The sequence below is a fragment of the Podarcis muralis genome, chromosome 7 (genome assembly GCF_964188315.1).
Source record: "Podarcis muralis chromosome 7, rPodMur119.hap1.1, whole genome shotgun sequence".
Classification (NCBI taxonomy): Eukaryota; Metazoa; Chordata; class Lepidosauria; order Squamata; family Lacertidae; genus Podarcis; species Podarcis muralis.
The window spans coordinates 53,355,081-53,373,053 of NC_135661.1; the positions used below are offsets into that span (position 1 = coordinate 53,355,081).

The window sequence follows — 17,973 nt, forward strand, 5'->3', positions numbered from 1 at the left end:
TCTACTTGCACCCGGGGGTGCTTTCAAACTGCTAGGTTGGCAGGCGCTGGGACCGAGCAACGGGAGCGCACCCCGCCGCGGGGATTCGAACTGCCGACCTTTCGATTGGCAAGCCCTAGGTGCTGAGGCTTTTACCCACAGCGCCACCCGCGTCCCTGTTTACAAGGATACAGAAGCACAAACAGTCCCATACGACAAAGAAAGTGCTACTGATAAAATGCCAGTTGTCCTTTAAATTTTAAATCCCCGTAGGAAACAGCAGCCTCTATAGGAAAAACGGTGTAAGTAGCAGGCTTGGCTGTGCAGAACAGCTTGCCGACATCTCATCCATCAAACAGCATGGGGAAAAGCAGAGACACGCACCTTGTGGAAGTTGGTATTATTAAATGTATTTCTTAAAGGTGTATACTGCCCTTAATCCACAGATCTCAGGGCGCTGACTACATAAAAATGCAATATAAAAGCACAAAATACAAGACAAGAACAGGAACAAAATATAAACCAATACCCATCCCAATAACCCCCACATAATTAATAATGTTATTAATTAAGGCCTATAAACACTCTTTTAGGAATGAGAAACACTGTACATGTTTGAATAAAATGGTTTGGTTGTAAATGAAAGCCAAAACAAGGATCCCAGGGACATATACAAAGTAGTCCTGAGCGGCTGTGGTGGTCAGATCAGGGGCAGCCACAATCCCCTGAGTGTGACAGCACATTCTTGACCTTTCCAGCAAACTGCCAATGGGCAATACTAGACCTAACAAAAGACCTAAAGAGGGCTATCTACTCATAAATAAAGGACTATGTGAACAGACACTAATTGTAATAGCAAAGAGATATACTAATGTTGGCCCCAGAGGTGAAAGAGATACTTTGACAGGTCAGGGGCTCAAATTTCCTCTTTTTCTGATATAATAGGACCTTTGTATTACATCTTTGGGGAGTGGATTTCTTTGGGAAATAGAACTCTTTTCCCCCAAATATTTTTTATTAATATTCCAAATTTTTAACAAATCAGTACCTAATTACATCATTTTTAATACATTTTTTCCATTAAGTTGACCTCCCACTCTCCATCGTCAATGTGCTCCTTCTGTCCCCTATTTACTGCTTTAATATTACGTTACTTATTTTCAATTCACATTCCATTTCAGATGGAATCTAATCTTAATTATTTTTATTTATTTAACTAAAAATTTATTTTTAGTTTACATTTTTGTCCTCCCTTATCCCATCTCCCTCAGCTGTCTATTTGTCAATTCCCTTAAAAAACCAAAACAGAATGAAAACAAAACAAATGAGGTTACTCTGCCCCTTGCCACGCTACCTTAAATCATTACTTGTCTCTGTATTATTTCTTTCTTTTCATCTTGCTTGTATGTAAATCTGGATGCATCCTTTCCATCATTGTTCTCCTTTCACCAAGTCCATTTCTTCTCCAGAACTGTGTTGTTGTCAAAATCCATATTTTTACCACAGCATTTGCACTTCACCATCCATTATTTTCAAGGACAACCATCTGGCGGACTGAACAGAAAGCATTCTCCTCCTGCAAACAGTGTCAATGACACCATCCCACATGGGGGAGTTGGGGGGGGGGGTTAAACCAAACTTCCTTCAAAACACTGAGTTAGTTCCCCCCCCCCCATCTACATTGCTCTGCTGATTTTCAGTTTTTCCTTTCGAACCAAGTCCAAGACTTTCTTGTTTTCAAGAATGCTATCACCTCTACCTGCTCAAACCTGTGGCCTTTATTTCAAATTCTTTATTTCTCCGTGTTCTGGGAGGGGGTGAGTAAATCCCTTGTTGAAACAGAAAAGCATAAACACAGCCCCTTCCCCTCCTCCTCCTTCACCCAGACAGTTTCTTTCCAATGCAGTTCTAGAATTATTCCTTCTGACATAATGTCATCAGTTCTAACACCCTGTGCTTAAATTTATGTCCTCTCTCTAGCGGCAGGTGAGTTGTGGTCCCTTAGTAAAAAAGAAACAAAGTCTCTTCCTCTCTGCCATTTTTTCACCAGCTGCACGCCCGTAATTTCTTTAGCAGCAATGTTCATCAAGGCAAGAGTAATTTAACCTCCAGTGTCCTCCTTTGTCATCTTTTATTCCTTTCCTATTGCAACTTTTAAAAGGAGTTGGAGCCCTCTGTTCAGCTTTTATTTAATTTTTCGAGTTTCACCTGTAGAAAAGATTTCATCTTGGCTCCTCTTTTTCTCTGCCAATATTCACTTTCTATCTACGCAACTGGATATTCCTCTTTTGCAAGAATTCACAGCAGGAGGGCAGCCACCACAAAAGGGAGGGGGGGGTCCGTCCCATTCACCCGCCTGAGGAGCCTCCCAGGAGGAGCTCTATTACAGCTTTCATGACCTCAGCCAGCAGTGGATATTGTAGATGTGGGAAGAGAAAGAGAAACAAAGAAATAAGAGGAAGCTCTCCAGATGCAAGCGAGGGCCTCTTCCTTCTCCATCCTCCTTGCAGATTAGATGCCCATCAGCCACATATTTCGGGAAGATTTCGCCACTCCTCAAGCAAAAACTATTCTAACTAACTCTGTGCCAAGTCACTACAACTTTTTAACCAGACAAAAGGCACTGCCAGTTGCTTCTCATTTTACAAATAGTACAGAGCTTATCCCCAGGGCTGCTGTCCTACGGATGACATTGGACAGCGAGTGGCTCATTCTAGCTACTCCTGATCCGGGTCAGGATAAACTCCTGGCCAGTCAACCAGTGTTAGGATGCTTAATTACCCTGATGTTTTCTACATCAAGCCTCCCCAAACCTGGTGCCCTCCAGATGTTGCTACGGGACTCCAACTCCCCTCTTTCCCCTTGCCCTGATGGGAGTTGGGAAACTTATTCAAGACCCTGGAAATGTACCTGAGGAAGAGAGCACCTAAGGGTACAGGTGTGAGCCCTGCAGAGATATGGTGTGTTTTTTAGGGTTGGGTGAAAAAGGAGCTCCCAGAATTCCCCATCCTATTTGTGGTTGGTGAAGATGGGGGTGGGGAGCATTCACCTGAATATTTGGGATGGGGAAGATGGTCATTCTGCTGCAATTTGGATGGTGACAAAAAAGGAAACTAAGAAAATTCATCAGAAAACTCCCTGGGAAAATTGCTGGCTCACATAACACCCAGCATGGGATTTAGAAAGCTCAAATAATCTAGGAGCATCTTTAAAACCTGGGCATGTGAAAGGGGCACAAGACATTAAGATGTCTCCCCTCTTGCCTATGACTTTACCTTCTATGCAGCCAGCGCCACATTGTGCAATGGGGGTAGAAAACCGTTGTCTGGACCTTCAACTAAGCCAAAGAAATTTCTCCAAGGGAGAAAGATTTTTACTGTGTCAAAGGATCAGATGAAGGCAGTTATTCAAAGAAAGGTTTCTCCGAAGATGTCCACAAAGTCAGCTAATCCGAAGGGCTTTCAACTGATCCAAATGACTGGGCTTTCAACTGACCCAAGGATCCTATCAAACAACTCAGGTGGACTCCTAGGAAACAAAACATTCTGCAGGATTCCGAAGCCGGTTGTGAGGTCAGAGCCTGGCCAAGGACTGAACCCAGTGGGCTCTGGGCTCCAGGCATGCTCTCTCTGCCAGGCCCATGTCACCACTTGGCAACTTCAGGTCGCTGCCAAGTCCCTGACCCACCCCTGCATTTACCCCAAAGCAGGAGGCTTAGGCAGCTGTTTCGGCTCCCCTTAGAGTTCCCCCAAATCCTCCCCACTTTGCACCCCTTTGGAGAATTGAAGGAAATAAGGCAGGACATGACTCTGATCCAGTTTCTGGCACCTCCTAAAATTCACCTGTTTGCCGAGGTGTTGGATGGCTAGTGGTCCATCATTTGGTCATTGTATTTTATCAGTTCCAGTGGTTGTTATTTTATATGTTAGAGTTTGTGGGCTTCATTGTATTATGGAACTACCTCCTTTCTCTGCCTGGGTGCTCACCCATATTCGCCATTTCTTGGTGTTTTACTGTATTATTACATGAAACCTCAACCTTTTCTCTGAGGAACTCAAAGTGGTGTACAAGGCGCAATTCCCCTCACTAAATTATCCTCACAAGAACCCTGTGAGGTAGGCATTCCAGTTCAAACATCAAGGAACATTGTGCAAACTCAGCGTTTTCCCCACCCTGCCTACCCATTGCACACAGCAACACACTCAGGTATCAGGTTCAAATTCCAGTTTCTTTGTAAAGTTCACAAGGTAAGTTTGAGCCATTTGCAACCTCTCAACCTAACCCACGTCACCAGATTGTTGTGAGGGAAAAATGTGCAAGGGAAGGGATAATGTACAATACCTTTATCTCCAACAGATAAATGAAATGAAATAAAATTTGTAATAGCTATGGTCGGAAAAATTTGTCTTACAATATATGGTTCAAAACCAGCCATTGTAGCTTAGTATGCAAAATGACCACCTTGCAGTGTACACACATTAACATATGTACAGACAGAGATAAGGTACATCCAATACTCAATCTTGAGATTACTGAGACCCTGGGAATGCAGCTAAGTCTGCAATCCTGAGTAAGCCCAACTGAACATAGTAAGATGAACTTCTGAGTAAGTATGCATAGGTTTCTGCTGTGAATCCTAAAGACTGACTGACATGAAGCAACCAAGCAGAGCAAGCACAGAAAGGAAAAGATAAAAATCAGCACCAAGCAACCAAAAACAATTTTAAAAAAGTATCAAAATGCCCGTGCCGTGATCATTCCAAAATCATTTCTCCTCTTTAAATTAAAAACAAATAATTGTGCCATCCCCAAAGCCCCAGTGTCAGGCATGAGACAGAAAAAACAAAACACATTCATAGAGCTTTCACAAACATTATCTCAGAAATCCTTTCAACAGCCCTTCATAGGTCAGTACAGCATTTATTATTCCCATACAGAATTGGTGGAACAGAGGACTAAAATTATTCAGGGGTGTTACCAAAGAGAGAACCAAGAGTAGGGGGAAATATTTCAAGTGAGAGGGCTTTATATTTGGGAGCACTTTGGGGGGACTTTTCTCTCTCTCTGTGAAAGGTGTCTTAAAACTTTTAGCGTCCATGCGGGTTTCCTTCCTTCCCCAACAGCACCTTCCTGGAAGCAGTGTTGGCTTGGGAGATGGAGAGTGGAAGGATCCAGCCCCTAGCCTCCACATTCACCACACATCAGATAAATCCAACTGGACAAGTTCAACTTTAGCTTGTCTCCACTCCCATTTCAATGAGTCCTAGGTTAGAACCTGTTTACTGCAGCAGAACTTAGCTGTGCAACTTGCCAAGTAATAAAGGAGAGATATTTTCCACTCGTGGGCAGTGTGCTGTTCTACCCTATCTCGCTAATGTGATTGGGCTCTCTCTCGGAAATTTTCAGGATTACAGAGTTAGTTAAAATGAATCCTGCCTTCCCTTTATAACAATTATCCCTGCCTTCATATAACCTCCCACACCCCTTTTCCTCAACAGGATCTACCTTACCTGGATAGGTGAACCTAGGGTCACTCCAGGATTAACCGTGCATAACTACAGGCCATAAGTTGGGAGGCCGGCTGGGCAGCTTGGTTGGGGTTTGGGGTACCTAGACACGGCCTTCCCTTCCTTTAGGAAGGGCAGGCCAGTGAGGAAACTGCAGGCAGAAGTGGCTGTGGCCATGGGTGTGCTAAGCACATTGCTGATGCCATGCAGCTTGTCTATGGGATCAGGGTGCTGAGGCTGCCCAGGGCAGGGGCCTTGAAGCTGGCCAAGTTCTGCACAGCATAGGGACGTCCTCTAAGAAGAGGGATGTCCTCATCACCACCATGTTTGGCAGTGCAGCCAGAGGTGAGGGCACCTGGGCAGTTGCCCTCCATCTGCCCCACAGCCAACATTGGGGAGCCAAGGCCAGAAAGGAGTGGCAACCAGAGAATGAGAGAAGCCCAAAGCCAACGTGATATAAAGACTGTGTAAAACTGCGGCTCCCAGCTTTGTTTTTAGTCTTCCGGAGGGGGGGGGGGCAGCTGGAGGAGATGGGAGGATTTTTCTCCCCTCCTCTTGCTGCCACCCCTTTCTGGAAGATGCAGTCAAAGCCAGAAGCCACTGTTGGGCAAAGCCTTTACATGTTGGCATTAGCTCATCATCCTCTTCTTCTGGCTGCCACCCTTCTCGCATGCCCTGTTAAGCTTTAATAAAATTGATACAGCCTATACTTCTTGTGTTTAATATGTGTCTGACGATGTGTATGTCTAGATATACCCACAACTCCATTCATACAATGAAGGGGCTGCAGCCCAGGAAGGCATATGCCATAATAAAATGTGTTGGTCTACAAGGTGCCCCAGGACTCCTTGTTCTTTTTGCATTGAGTAAATAAAGCTCTGGGCTAGTTCACCTGCCTACCAAACTGAAAGCATGCTAGGGGAACATGAACTCTCAGAGGCCCCAACAATCACACCAGCGATGGAAATTTGCCAGGCAGCTGTTGGCAGGAGCAATTTGGAGGAGTCTTTCCCTCTCAGAGCAAGCGGGGAGGCAGGATCCTGCAAGGCACCTCTGCATCCAGCTGTGTTGCACATAACACTGTAGACTTTGGGGGGTGGGGGGCACGCATGAGTCATCCTGCTTCCTGTCTATGCAGGAGGAATAAAGTGACCCCAATCTCCTCAGCGCAGGGCCTTCATTTCTCCTGTTGGTCTTTGTGTTGGGTCTCTGAGAAGCCTCTTCCTCCTTTCCCTGCTTCATCTTCTGCAGCTGTGGCTTCCCCAAAGTTTCCCAGCAGGATTTCATTGATGTAGTTGAGGGTGCGGTTGTCAAAGATCATGTTGAGATGCTCCACGCCTGGCATCTCCACCACGTGCACCTTCTGTTCCTGCTGGCCATGCCATCGCTTGCAGAGCTCTAGGCTGCGGCGGCTAACGCTGTTATCCCCATCCCCATACATAAAGTCAATGGGGTCCTCGTAGGGGAAGCGGTCGTTGTAAATGTAGGTTTCTACAGTGGGGAAACCCGTGCCATAGATGCAATACACCTCGACCCCTGGGGCAGGCAGCCCCTTCAGCAGGTCCTTGGTGTCGTTCCACATGTACCAGCCATCCTCAAAGTTAATGTCAGTGAAGAGGCGTTGGTAGTCCCGGTAGGTGTAGTTGTAGGAGGGAGTAGAGATGAAGGCATGGGTCTCGGGCCAAGCTATTGTGTCTGGGAACATCCAGGGGCTGGCTGTGGTCATGCGCTTCTCCTCACGCAATTTGATGCTGGACATAATGGGGATGCCCTGCTCATCACCTGAAATGCAGACCAGCTTGGTATCAACTGCAGTACTGGCATAGACCTCCAACCAATCTCCCAGAAAGCTCAGGAAATGGACTTGAATGCACATTCAAATCATGTTTCCCACTTCAAAGAATTCTGGGCATTGTAGTTTGTTAAAGTTGCTGAGGATTGTAACTCTGTGAGGGGCAAACTACAGAGCCCAGGATTCTCTGAGGGAAAGAAGGAGCTTAAAATGTGCTTTAAAGGTATAGTGCGTACATAGCTTTAGTCTTTTTATGTTTCATACCACACAATAAACAAAGTATATTGGAGTTGAACAGCACACATCTGGAAAACAGCAGGAAAAAGAGACTACGGCTGTGTACATTCTGCATCTTTAAAGCTCAACTGAGTTTTATGGAAAACACTGAGAAATCCCAACACAATCCAAAGAGAAACATCTCCATTTTTTTAGCAGCAATAATAAAAAGAGTGGGAGATGCACCCTGCCCCCCGAGATACTCATGTCTAGATTAGTTCAGCAGGAGGCAATAAAACAGTAAATCTGTGCTAGAGGCCTGAGAGGATTTTTGTTTTTTAAAAGTGTGTTTAAGCTCCACCCCCATTTTGATAGCTCCACCCCCATCCCTGAGCCTCAAGGGGCCTGGCAGCAACCCCAGACAGTGGAAGAGGAGGGGAGGTCACCCAAATAAGAGGTGCACGCAGCCTTTTTTTTAGTCTGGAGGGACCAGATATTCCGGCCCACCTCACCTGCTGGCAAGCAACTCACCTGAGGCCAGGACTCTTATGGGCTTCACTGCTCCCCCCCAAGGAGCCCCCAGAGAGATGAAGCCCCGGATGTTCTGGCTTTTCCAGGCCTGGGACTGCTGGAGGAGGAAATAGAGGATGTTGAGGTTTCCCAGGCTGTGTCCAATGAGGAAGACAGGCTTCTGGTAGGTCTTACGCATTTCCTCCACAAGGCTGCGCAGGTCGCAGAAGTATTCCTCTTGCTGATCTGTGGAGACATAGTTGGGGTTGCTGGATCTGGCCAGCCACATGGCCTTGCTGGCCACCCCAGTGGCCATCCAGGCTGCCCCATGGTGTTGCAGCAGATGGGGCTGGGATGCATCTTTTCCCAGCCCTATTTGGAAACACTGCCATGGGGACTGAACCCGAGCTATTCTGCATGCACAGATGGTCAGAGGTGGAGATTTGCGCAAGGCCTCCTCGCGAGTCCTTGCCAGTTGTGTGACTTGAACAGTGTGTTTTTAAAATGAGGTGCTGCAGAGGCTCAGGTCCTCCAGAAGCCATGCTCTCCTGTCTGCAAACTCTGACCACTAGTCAGGGAAGCCTGGTGCTTCAGAAGCACCAGATATTGTTTTCTTGTATGTTCCAAGCAGATTGTGGAGACTCCGACCCTCAAACCTGAAGCAGCCTCCGCTCTGCTGAGCGGCCAGAGGAGGTGGAATGTACGACCAGACCTCATTACAGACTTCCAGTGGGTAGAGCATGGGACTCTTCATCACAGGGTTGTGGGTTTGAGCACCACGTTGGGCAAAAAGATTCCTACATTGGACTGGATGACCTTTGTGGTCCCTTCCAACTCTACAATTCTAAGATTCTGTTTTTATAAAAAAAAAATCAGCCATGGGAGGCGGGATTTGCACCAGGGCTGTTATGATGGCGAAGGAAGGAAATAGTTGCCCTTTCCTTCTGTGCTGTTTCCCCAAGAGCTGCCTTAGCCACACAGTGACAGGTATGTGTGTTGGGGGGGGGGCATTTAAACTCCCCCACTCAAGAGGGCTGCTTTCACCCCTCTCTCCTTGCCTTGACCTCACTGTCATTCCATGGTTGCAAACAACAACAACAATTTATTATTTATACCCCGCCCATCTGGCTGGGTTTCCCCAGCCACTCTGGGCGGCTTCCAACAAAATATTAAAATACAATAGTCCGTCAAACATTATGCTTCAGGGGAAAGCATTCCTGCTTCCCACCCCTTGGCCCACCCGCTGAGTCCTCCTCACAGCCCCCTCCCTAGTTACCCATTTGTACTTACCGGGCCCAATCCTCCAGTCATAGGGGGCGGCGCGCACGGTTTGGTCTCGCACATAGCCATTGTTGACCAGGTGTTGCACCAGTGTGTGCATGTATCCTGGAGGTAGGAGGAGAGAGGAAGAGATTAACAGGAGGAGGGTAAGGGGAGGAAGGCTGGGTAGGTGACCTGTTGGAGGGAACCACTTCCTGCTCTGATGGCTCCCTGGGTTGCTCCAAGCCTCATTGGGTCCAGCACATTAGGAGGCAGGAGTAAGGGTGCCAACTCCTCGATATATAACTCCAACCCCCCCCCCCCCGACTGAAAAAACCCTCTGGTACCTCAGGTATGGGCGCAATATCCACTTCCCAAGCTGTGGAGTGAGCAGCTTTTTATTGTTGTTGAAGCAGGAAAAGGCAGAAATTGCACCCTTTAAAAAAAAATGTCTTCAAAAAAGAAACCATACTGAAACACTAAAAATACCGTCATGTTTTTTCCTAGCTAAAGATTCTTGTATTCTGGTAAACGCCTACAAAAAGGAAATTCTGGACAGTGGGAAATGGTTGGGCAGAGTGGGTGGTGCATCAAAAATTTCTGGAAGGTCCTCTTTCTTGCATGCCTATATTCAGTGCTTTTTTTCTAGAAATATAGGTGCCGGTATTCACCGTGAAGTTGTTAGAGTAAGTGGCACACTTTTTAACAAAGAAGAAGAAGAGGTGCTGGTACTGTGTACGCTTGAATACCCCCTGGGGGGAAAACACTGCCTACATTACAAACTGAAAGTGGAACACGCAGAATACCTTTTTCCAAAGAAGACGCATGAGGGAAAGCCACAAAAGATCATGAGCAAGGAGGAAGAGAAGGCTTTCCCAGTTATCAGATGCCCCCTAAAAACCCACAACAAACCTAAGTCAGCCCCTGCACTCTAGCTCAGAAACAACTTCCCCATGTCACTTCCGAAGCAGCTTTGAGTCAGAAGTGGGCACATTTCATTCAGTCAGTAATAAGTCTGTTCCCAGTCATTGCTGGGGGTGGTAATTACTGATTTTCACTAATTGTTTTCTATGCATTTTACATTTTTTTTTAAGTAAGTAAAAAGAAAGTGAGGAAGTGGCATGAAATGCCCGCCACTCCAAGGGGGAAGAGGAGCAAGATCTGTTTGCTAGTAATCCCGGAACCAAACTGGACAGGAATCAATCAGGGGAGGATATTGCAAGGAAGATGACCCTAACCAAAGTTGCGCGGGGGGGGGGGGGGGACGATGACGGACACCTTTGCTTCCCAAGGCTCCCTGTTGACTAGTGAGCACTGCAGAAGCATCTTGGAAATGGGCCTTGCTGCTAGATAAGGCAGCTCTCTATGACATGCCATGTAGGGCCCTCATTTTAATCCCATTGTGGAAAAGTCTGTCTTTAGCAATGCTCAAGGCATGGGTGTAGCCAGGATTTTTGTTGGGGGTGGGGCAGGCCTTTCGTTAGGGGTGCAGAACCTCAGTTTGCTATGTATTTTTATTGATTTTTATTGATGGGGGGCAGCTGCCCCTCCCTGCCACCCCTTGGCTATGCCCATGGCTCAAGACGACTCCAAGCAGACTGAAGCAGCAAACTTTCTTCCTCCACCAGAGAGATGACTGATTTGCAGGTAGCAATGCCTCCTACCAGCCAGTTTGCTCCTGTCCAGGTATTCCACTGCGTAGGTTTTGCCAAACCCAGGGACTCTGATTTGGACTCCAGGGGCATTGGACACCCTCCGAGTTGTCCTGTTGTAGATCACTCTGTGGGCAGAAGGCAGATTCAGGTGCAAAGAAGAAAATAGAAAATACTTTAAAAAAAATAATCATAATGATTACTATGTTCTGCCAACCTAGCTCACCTTGGAAGGGACGAGGTGATCAAACCTTTGTTCCTTTCAGTCTACCTGAGAAGTTCAACGTGTGAGGAGGTCTGAGCTGGTTGCTCCGAGCTCAGACCACATGGCTCTCACAAGCAACTCTTGAGTTCCTATACAAATAACTTTTACCACTTTGTAACAGCCAAGTTTTACTGCCTGTGCAACTTTTCTGACTGATGTATAGAAAAGCACATGAACCTGACCTTTGAAGAGTTTGAAAGTAAACCAGTTTTTAACTTACCAAACATGTGGTCTTTCCTATGCTAGGACAAGAGGGAACTCACAAGGGCCCATATTTTAAAGGTCTAACAGTGTATATATTTGCACTTTACTTGGTTTTTTGATTTTAAATCTTGACTGTGGTTTTCTCATTGATGAGTATTTGCCCCAGGTTGGGATCTTGGCATCGAGGAATACCCTTTTTATACCTATTTTTTTATTGCAACCAACAGACTACAGTCTCCATCATTGGCCATGCTGGCTGCTGGGATGGAAGAGAGTTGGAGCCCAATGACAGCTGGAGGGAGGGCACACCAGGTCCCCGTCCCCTTCCTGTGCTACTTTGTACTTCTACATACTTCTGGCTTCCACCATGGATGAAGCGTCCCTCACCCTGTTTTGGCTTAGTTTTCGCAGACCCTCCTCACATGAGGGAGTCACAGAATAACAAGCTATAAAGTGGCTTCAACCAGTGACGTACTTGGTATTGTCAATCCAACAGTCAACCCCAAGAGGCAGGAACATGTTGAGGTTCAGCCAGATGGTGAAGAAGTCATCTGTCTGGCGGTAGCACATCCAGTTCACCACATCCGGCTTGTCCAGCTTGGCCTCTAGTTGGTTTCCCAGGCAGCCAGGCACTGAAAGGGACCAGAGAAAGAGGAGTGGCAGCCTGCCTTAGTGGTGCATCTAAAGTCCTGGAGAGATTGCAGTTCTTTTGTAGCAACGAAAGAATGTGAGCTGGGTGGGATGGGGGGTTGCTATATTTTCTAGAGGCCCTCTCTTGGTGCATGGGAATTTAGAACTGATGAAGATTTTCCCATCATGGATATAAATGGTGGGCAAAGCTTCACCTGTTTATACCTTGGGAACAGGAGCTAGGCCACCAAAACAAGGTGGCAAAACATTTACCTAGCAAAAACGTACAGCCATTTGCCTGTGTGGTGAGGAGTGTTTCTTGCTAGGCGCTCCTGTCCTTGTTAGACAGGGACAGCCAATGATGCACCTTCTAGATGTTGTGGACTACAACACTCTTCAACCCCAGCTAGCACGGCCAAGGCTCAGGGGCTATGGAAGTTACAGCTCACAGCATCTGGGGGTACAATGTTTGGGCCACCTTCTGCTGTAAAGCACCCAACAAAAGCAAGACACCATTGAGAGTCTTTTTGTTAGGATCTTGCGGTAGGTGCGATGCCTATAGGATACTCATGTCACTCAGGTATCTTGGAAATGCCACAAGGAAAGAGGGTGGTGGTGGTTCCCAGCCCCTCCCAGCCTTTGCTTTATTCCTTCTGAATCTCAGCCTCTGGGCTGTGCCTTTGACTGGGACAGGGGGATTCTTGAGTTTGCCTCCGTGCTGGGTCCTGGAAGCACAAGCAGGCCTGAAGCCAGTTGCTTTGAGGTCTGAGGAAGTTTCTGTCACCTCCTGTGGCCAGCCTGCACCTTGAGATCAGCTTGTTTACTGATTTTAATTGTTGTTATTTATTTTCAAAAAAAAATAATTTTTTTGCTATGGCAAAAAATATGTTTTTAAGTAAGTCAAACAAAGCAATACAACAAAAATAATAGTGCAACTACAAAAAAGCTCAGCATATCTGGAAGAGACTTAAATCGCTGAGTATTTAAGACTATTAGGGAAGCCAAATTTTGTGCTGTACCTTGTCCTGTGTGTATGTATTTGTTGTATATATGATAAAATCCCACCAAATTTCTTTTCAAAACTTAAACACATAAGGATATTCCCAGCAGCTGCAGCCCTGCCAAGTGGTCTTGAAGGACCGCACAATCTGGAGTAAGTAGCAAATACAGGTGAAGAAGAGCCTGCCTGAGCATTAGTTGAATGCTTTAGTCTGGTAAGTCTTTCCACAGGTTACCCTGTGAGACGACGTGCTTATTGCAAAAAGCAAGGCATGAGGAATCACTCCTGTTTGTGTGCTTGGGGGTCCTGTGCCCCCTTAATGTAAAAAAGATATCTGTTGATCCCACATGGTCAGAATGCCTGTCTTCCTCCAAGAGTGGCTTCCACAGAGTCTCCTAGTGGATTCTGCCAAAGGGCAGAGTGAGATTTCAGTCCAAGGGAGCTGCTTTGTGTTTTCGACTCCTGGCAAGGTCTTCCCACAGATGCTCTGAAACAGGTGCTCTGGTGGGATCTGGAGTCCCTTGCCTCTGGGGGTTGCAATAATATGATTTTGCCCATACTTGTCCTTAATGAACCTGCCATCCAGTTGGAGTCTCAGAACCTGCTGTCCACACGTCAGACGGAACAAGATAGTTATATTCCATACTGTACCACTTTAAGGGCATATGAGGGTGGTGTCATATTTTTGAAAGCTCCCACACATATATGTGAAAAGCCTGCAAACAATGAAACTCTCAAGCCAAAAAGGATAGGGCAGCATTGTCATGGCTAAATCCATTGACCACACTGTGGGACGGATGTTGCTGCCTTTGGCCTAGCAAACATTCCTACCTGAAGCTAGAAGTAGTGCAGTCCAGGCCACTTTGAGTAATGTTCTCCACCAGCATGTGCAGCAGAGAAGACTGTACCACTTTGAGCTGTGGGTGTGGGGTGCTATTTTTACTGCCCCCAAATGTAACAAAGCTCTCTGTAAGTTAAGAGCATCAGATCTGGGAGGAAGATTCTGTCAGGGCCCTGGGGTTAGGTTCAGAATGGAGGAGGGAATTGCCCTCAGAGGGGGAAAGTAGAAAGTAATGCAACAAAATACAGAATACAAGTTAAAATGATAAAAGTTCCCACTGAATGGCCTTGACCGGACTTTGTTTTGTTTGTCTGGTGCTCTGAAAAAATGGTCTCTTTGGCCAGAGAGCAAAAATGATCTAATTTGGTTCCTGTGTTCCTAGGAAAGGATGAGAAAAAGGGACAAGCACCAGGAGGTGTCTTTAAAGCATTCCCCACCCCCTGTCTAATCACCAGAGTCCTGCCATAAAGAGGTTTTGACAAGGCCAGGGCTGTGGGATTCAACCCAGCCTTTCCTATATAGCCTTATATAATGCTTTAAAGACACCCCCGGTGCTGGTCCTTTTTTCTCATCCTTTCCTAGGAACACAGGAACCAACTTAGATCACTTTTGCTCTCTGGTCAAAGAGACCATTTTTTCAGAGCACCAGGCAAACAAAACAAAGTCCGGTCAAGGCCATTCAGTGGGACAAAATACTATGCAAGATTATTCCAGGCAGGATCAAAAGGGACGGAGACAGGAGGAGATTCTCAGGGTGTGGGTGGGTGGGTGGGTGTGCACATACATGGGATGGAGAGGCCACTTTTGGGCCAGGAGTCAAAGGTTGCTCACCAGATTCAACACAGGACAGAGGAGGTCCTCTGCCTTTAACTCTTGCATTATGGAAGTGCTGATTTTTCTGCAGTGGGAGGAAGGGAGAGAGCCACCAGCAAAAATAAAATAAGAATTCCCTTCCTAGGTCCTGCCCTCTACCAAAGATGAAGCACTGCAATCCGCTCTACAGTCTTCCACCCCAACCTATGGACAGAAAGGAACTTGCCACCCCATGATGTCCTTCTGCTCAGCTCTCCCTGGTCTATCTAAGCATGACAATGCTGGATCTCTCAGAAAGGGGAATTAGACACATTCAGGAGTTTGTGCTTGATTAACTTGGAGGCCAAGAAGGAGAAGATGCCAGGCAAGGCACACTGCCTCACTCTAAGCAAGACCCAGCAGCCACACTTCAGCTCAGTTAGGCAGCTAGGTGAACCAACAGAGTTTATTCCCAGTTTGACCATCACCCTGCTAAGCATGCATGTCAATGGGTTGCTACAAGGTGACCTTGTAGCTTCCATGTTAGATGCAAACGGGATAGATCTGCCTCCAGGCACAATCAGATGAGATGGACCATCTCATCCAGCCCCACCCGCTCTTGCCAAGGCCTCCTTCATGTGGGGCAATGAGGGAGAAGCAGGGCAATGCAGAACTCATGGAGAGGTTACCGGCCTGTGTGGTGTAGTGGTTAAGAGCGGTAGACTCGTAAACTGGTGAACCGGGTTCGCGTCTCCGCTCTTCAACATGCAGCTGCTGGGTGACCTTGGGCTAGTCACACTTCTTTAAAGTCTCTCAGCCCCACTCACCTCACAGAGTGTTTGTTGTGGGGGAGGAAGGGAAAGGAGAATGTTAGCTGCTTTGAGACTCCTTTGGGTAGTGATAAAGTGGGATATCAAATCCAAACTACTCTTCTTCTTCTTCTTCTTCTTCTTCTTCTTCTTCTTCTTCTTCTTCTTCTTCCTAAAGCGTCTTACAGGAGTGTCGGGCAAGGTGCAGTCAAATGCTGGGAGGACAAAGGAGAGCTTGCAGCCTTTCCTCTGGGAAAGTGTCCCCCACATGCCCTTTCCTCCAAGGTACTCCTCCAAGGGAAAGAATAACATGGCTCTCCTCTAGCCCTGGGAATCCCACCAGTGGTTCTGTGACATCACTTTGATCACCGTTCATCTTTATCTCAGACCTATTTGCACACCAATGCGTACCACAGAAAAGGCCAGCAGCCCAGCACTGCACAATCCGCTTCTAGGTATCCCAGCTGAGCATATCAGGCCCTGAACTATCCTAGCTGTGAGCTTAATCAGACCCTACAGATCCATCTGCTTTGACTAGCATCTTCTCAGCCATCCATGTCTCAGGGGAAGGGGCACTACCGCAGCCAAAGCAACCCAACACAGACTCTTCTCAAACCTCACACCTGCCTGCCCAACATTGATCAGCCGGCTGTTCACAAATGACTGCCCTCAACTATCCCACCGACCCCTCCCACCACGCCAACACTTTGCCTGCAGTGGGGAGCTAGCCACCCCAGCCCCAGGACTGCCATTGCCCCCCTTGTCATGTGCCCCATGCCAACTTACCAAGCACCACAGGGGGAGTGTTGTTGGAGAGAGCTGCTTCTGGGGTGGTACTGGGTGGGAAGAGCACGTTGAAAAGCCAGAAAGCACCTGCTGGTTGCCAGAGGACAAGAAAGAGGACAATTGCAGCCCCAGCTGAGCTCCCCATTCTGGACTCTGCTCTATCCCTCCAGCCACTGCCTCTGGACTAGAAAGCAGCAGCCTTTCTGCTGGAGCACACTATTTGTAGGAGGGAGGGTGAGAGGGCGGGATGTGGGGAAATCATTAGCAGATTCTGTGCATAGAGCAGCCCCATTGGGCTGCCTGGGCCTCTTGGCCCCAACCATTCCAGGAATGGGTGGGAGAGGAGACGTGACTTGTCCTCCCAGTATTGAAGGCCTTGTTCTCAATCAAAGGGCACCCAAAGGGGTTTGCTTGGCGCTGGAATTTGAAAAAGCTATCCTCAAGTAAGGAGGAAATCTTACTGACTGATTGACATTTCCGGAGTAATCAAAACCATCTGATGCCAGAGATTCCTGTCCATATGACTACAGCTCGGAGCTACAAATGCAGCTTTCAGCAAGACCCCTTCTAAAAGCTTTGCATTCCTCCCTGTTTGTCTGCAGGCCGAAAGCCAACCAAAAATGGGACATCTGTTTGCAGGAAGCTTATGCATATCGTGGCAGTTCAGGGCAATAAGCTGCAAGTGTCTGCTCCACACCAATGTATAACCACTTTCTGGCTCAGAAAACAAAGAAAGATATAAAGGTTAAGGTAAAGGGACCCCTGACCATTAGGTCCAGCCGTCAACTCTGGGGTTGCGGTGCTCATCTCGCTTTATTGGCCGAGGGAGCCTGCGTACAGCTTCTGGGTCATGTGGCCAGAATGACTAAGCCGCTTCTGGCGAACCAGAACAGCGCACGGAAACGCCATTTACCTTCCCGCCGGAGCGGTACCTATCTACTTGCACTTTGACGTGCTTTCGAACTGCTAGGTTGGCAGGAGCAGGGACCGAGCAACGGGAGCTCACCCCGTCGTGGGGATTCGAACCGCCGACCTTCTGATCGGCAAGTCCTAGGCTCTGTGGTTTTAACCCACAGCGCTACCGCGTCCCCAAAGAAAGATATACTACATCAAAAAATCAGTGGCACTTTTGTATCAGTGGAAATTCAGTGGAACATTATAGTAGAGTCCAGTGCATGCTAGGTAGCACCAACTGGTGTGAGCATGAAGCAGGAACTGTTGGTATTATCAGCAAATGGCTTCAAAGCTTCATAAAAATTGAGTGTGCTTCTCCTCAAAGCAAGCACACATCTCTCCCCCACCCCCCACTTGCCCCCCTACACAGTCTGTCAGTCAACTTGCTGACTGCCCTGACCATGGCTGTTTAACATGCTGCGAAATACAAAGAGAGAGACTGACCTCTGAGCAAAGTACACAACTGGATGTAAAGCAGCCAGAGTTGTGCCCCACTCTGGGCTCTCTCTGTATAGGGAATATAGTGACCTTACCACTTTATTCTGCAGGTTACAGAATCTCAGATAGCTGTATTACCTTTGTCCATATGTCAGCTTGTGCAGATGTCTCATACAGAGTCGGAGCACTGAACCCAGCATGGTACTCTCTGACAAGGAGGCCTTAGGCAAAGTACCTTCCCCAGCCTGACTGCATAGGAGACCCCTTGCAGCCTGGCTGCGAAGGATTGCTCAGCTTGCAAACTTTGTACATGCCCCAAACGTATTTGGCAACTTTGT

At 47.3% G+C, this 17,973-nt stretch overlaps 1 protein-coding gene across 1 annotated transcript; it reads right to left on the reverse strand.

The window, feature by feature from the left end:
- Nucleotides 1–6,521: 6,521 nt before the first annotated feature.
- On the reverse strand, nt 6,522–16,448 carry LCAT (lecithin-cholesterol acyltransferase). Its single transcript, XM_028739490.2, has 6 exons — nt 16,244–16,448; nt 11,861–12,017; nt 10,929–11,044; nt 9,295–9,390; nt 8,026–8,250; nt 6,522–7,268 (listed from the first exon to the last, which is right to left on the reverse strand). Exons 1-6 carry the CDS (start codon nt 16,386–16,388, stop codon nt 6,664–6,666), a joined length of 1,344 nt encoding a protein of 447 aa, XP_028595323.2. The 5' UTR covers nt 16,389–16,448; the 3' UTR covers nt 6,522–6,663.
- Nucleotides 16,449–17,973: the final 1,525 nt, after the last annotated feature.

Excerpts from the sequence above, each read along its gene's own strand:
- LCAT (XM_028739490.2), bottom strand. The coding sequence starts at position 16,388 with ATGGGGAGCTCAGCTGGGGCTGCAATTGTCCTCTTTCTTGTCCTCTGG. Across the intron at positions 8,251-9,294 it reads TGACTGGAGGATTGGGCCCG|ATCAGCAAGAGGAATACTTC; the intron begins GTAAGTACAAAT and ends ATGTCTCCACAG. Across the intron at positions 7,269-8,025 it reads CATAAGAGTCCTGGCCTCAG|GTGATGAGCAGGGCATCCCC; the intron begins GTGAGTTGCTTG and ends TCTGCATTTCAG.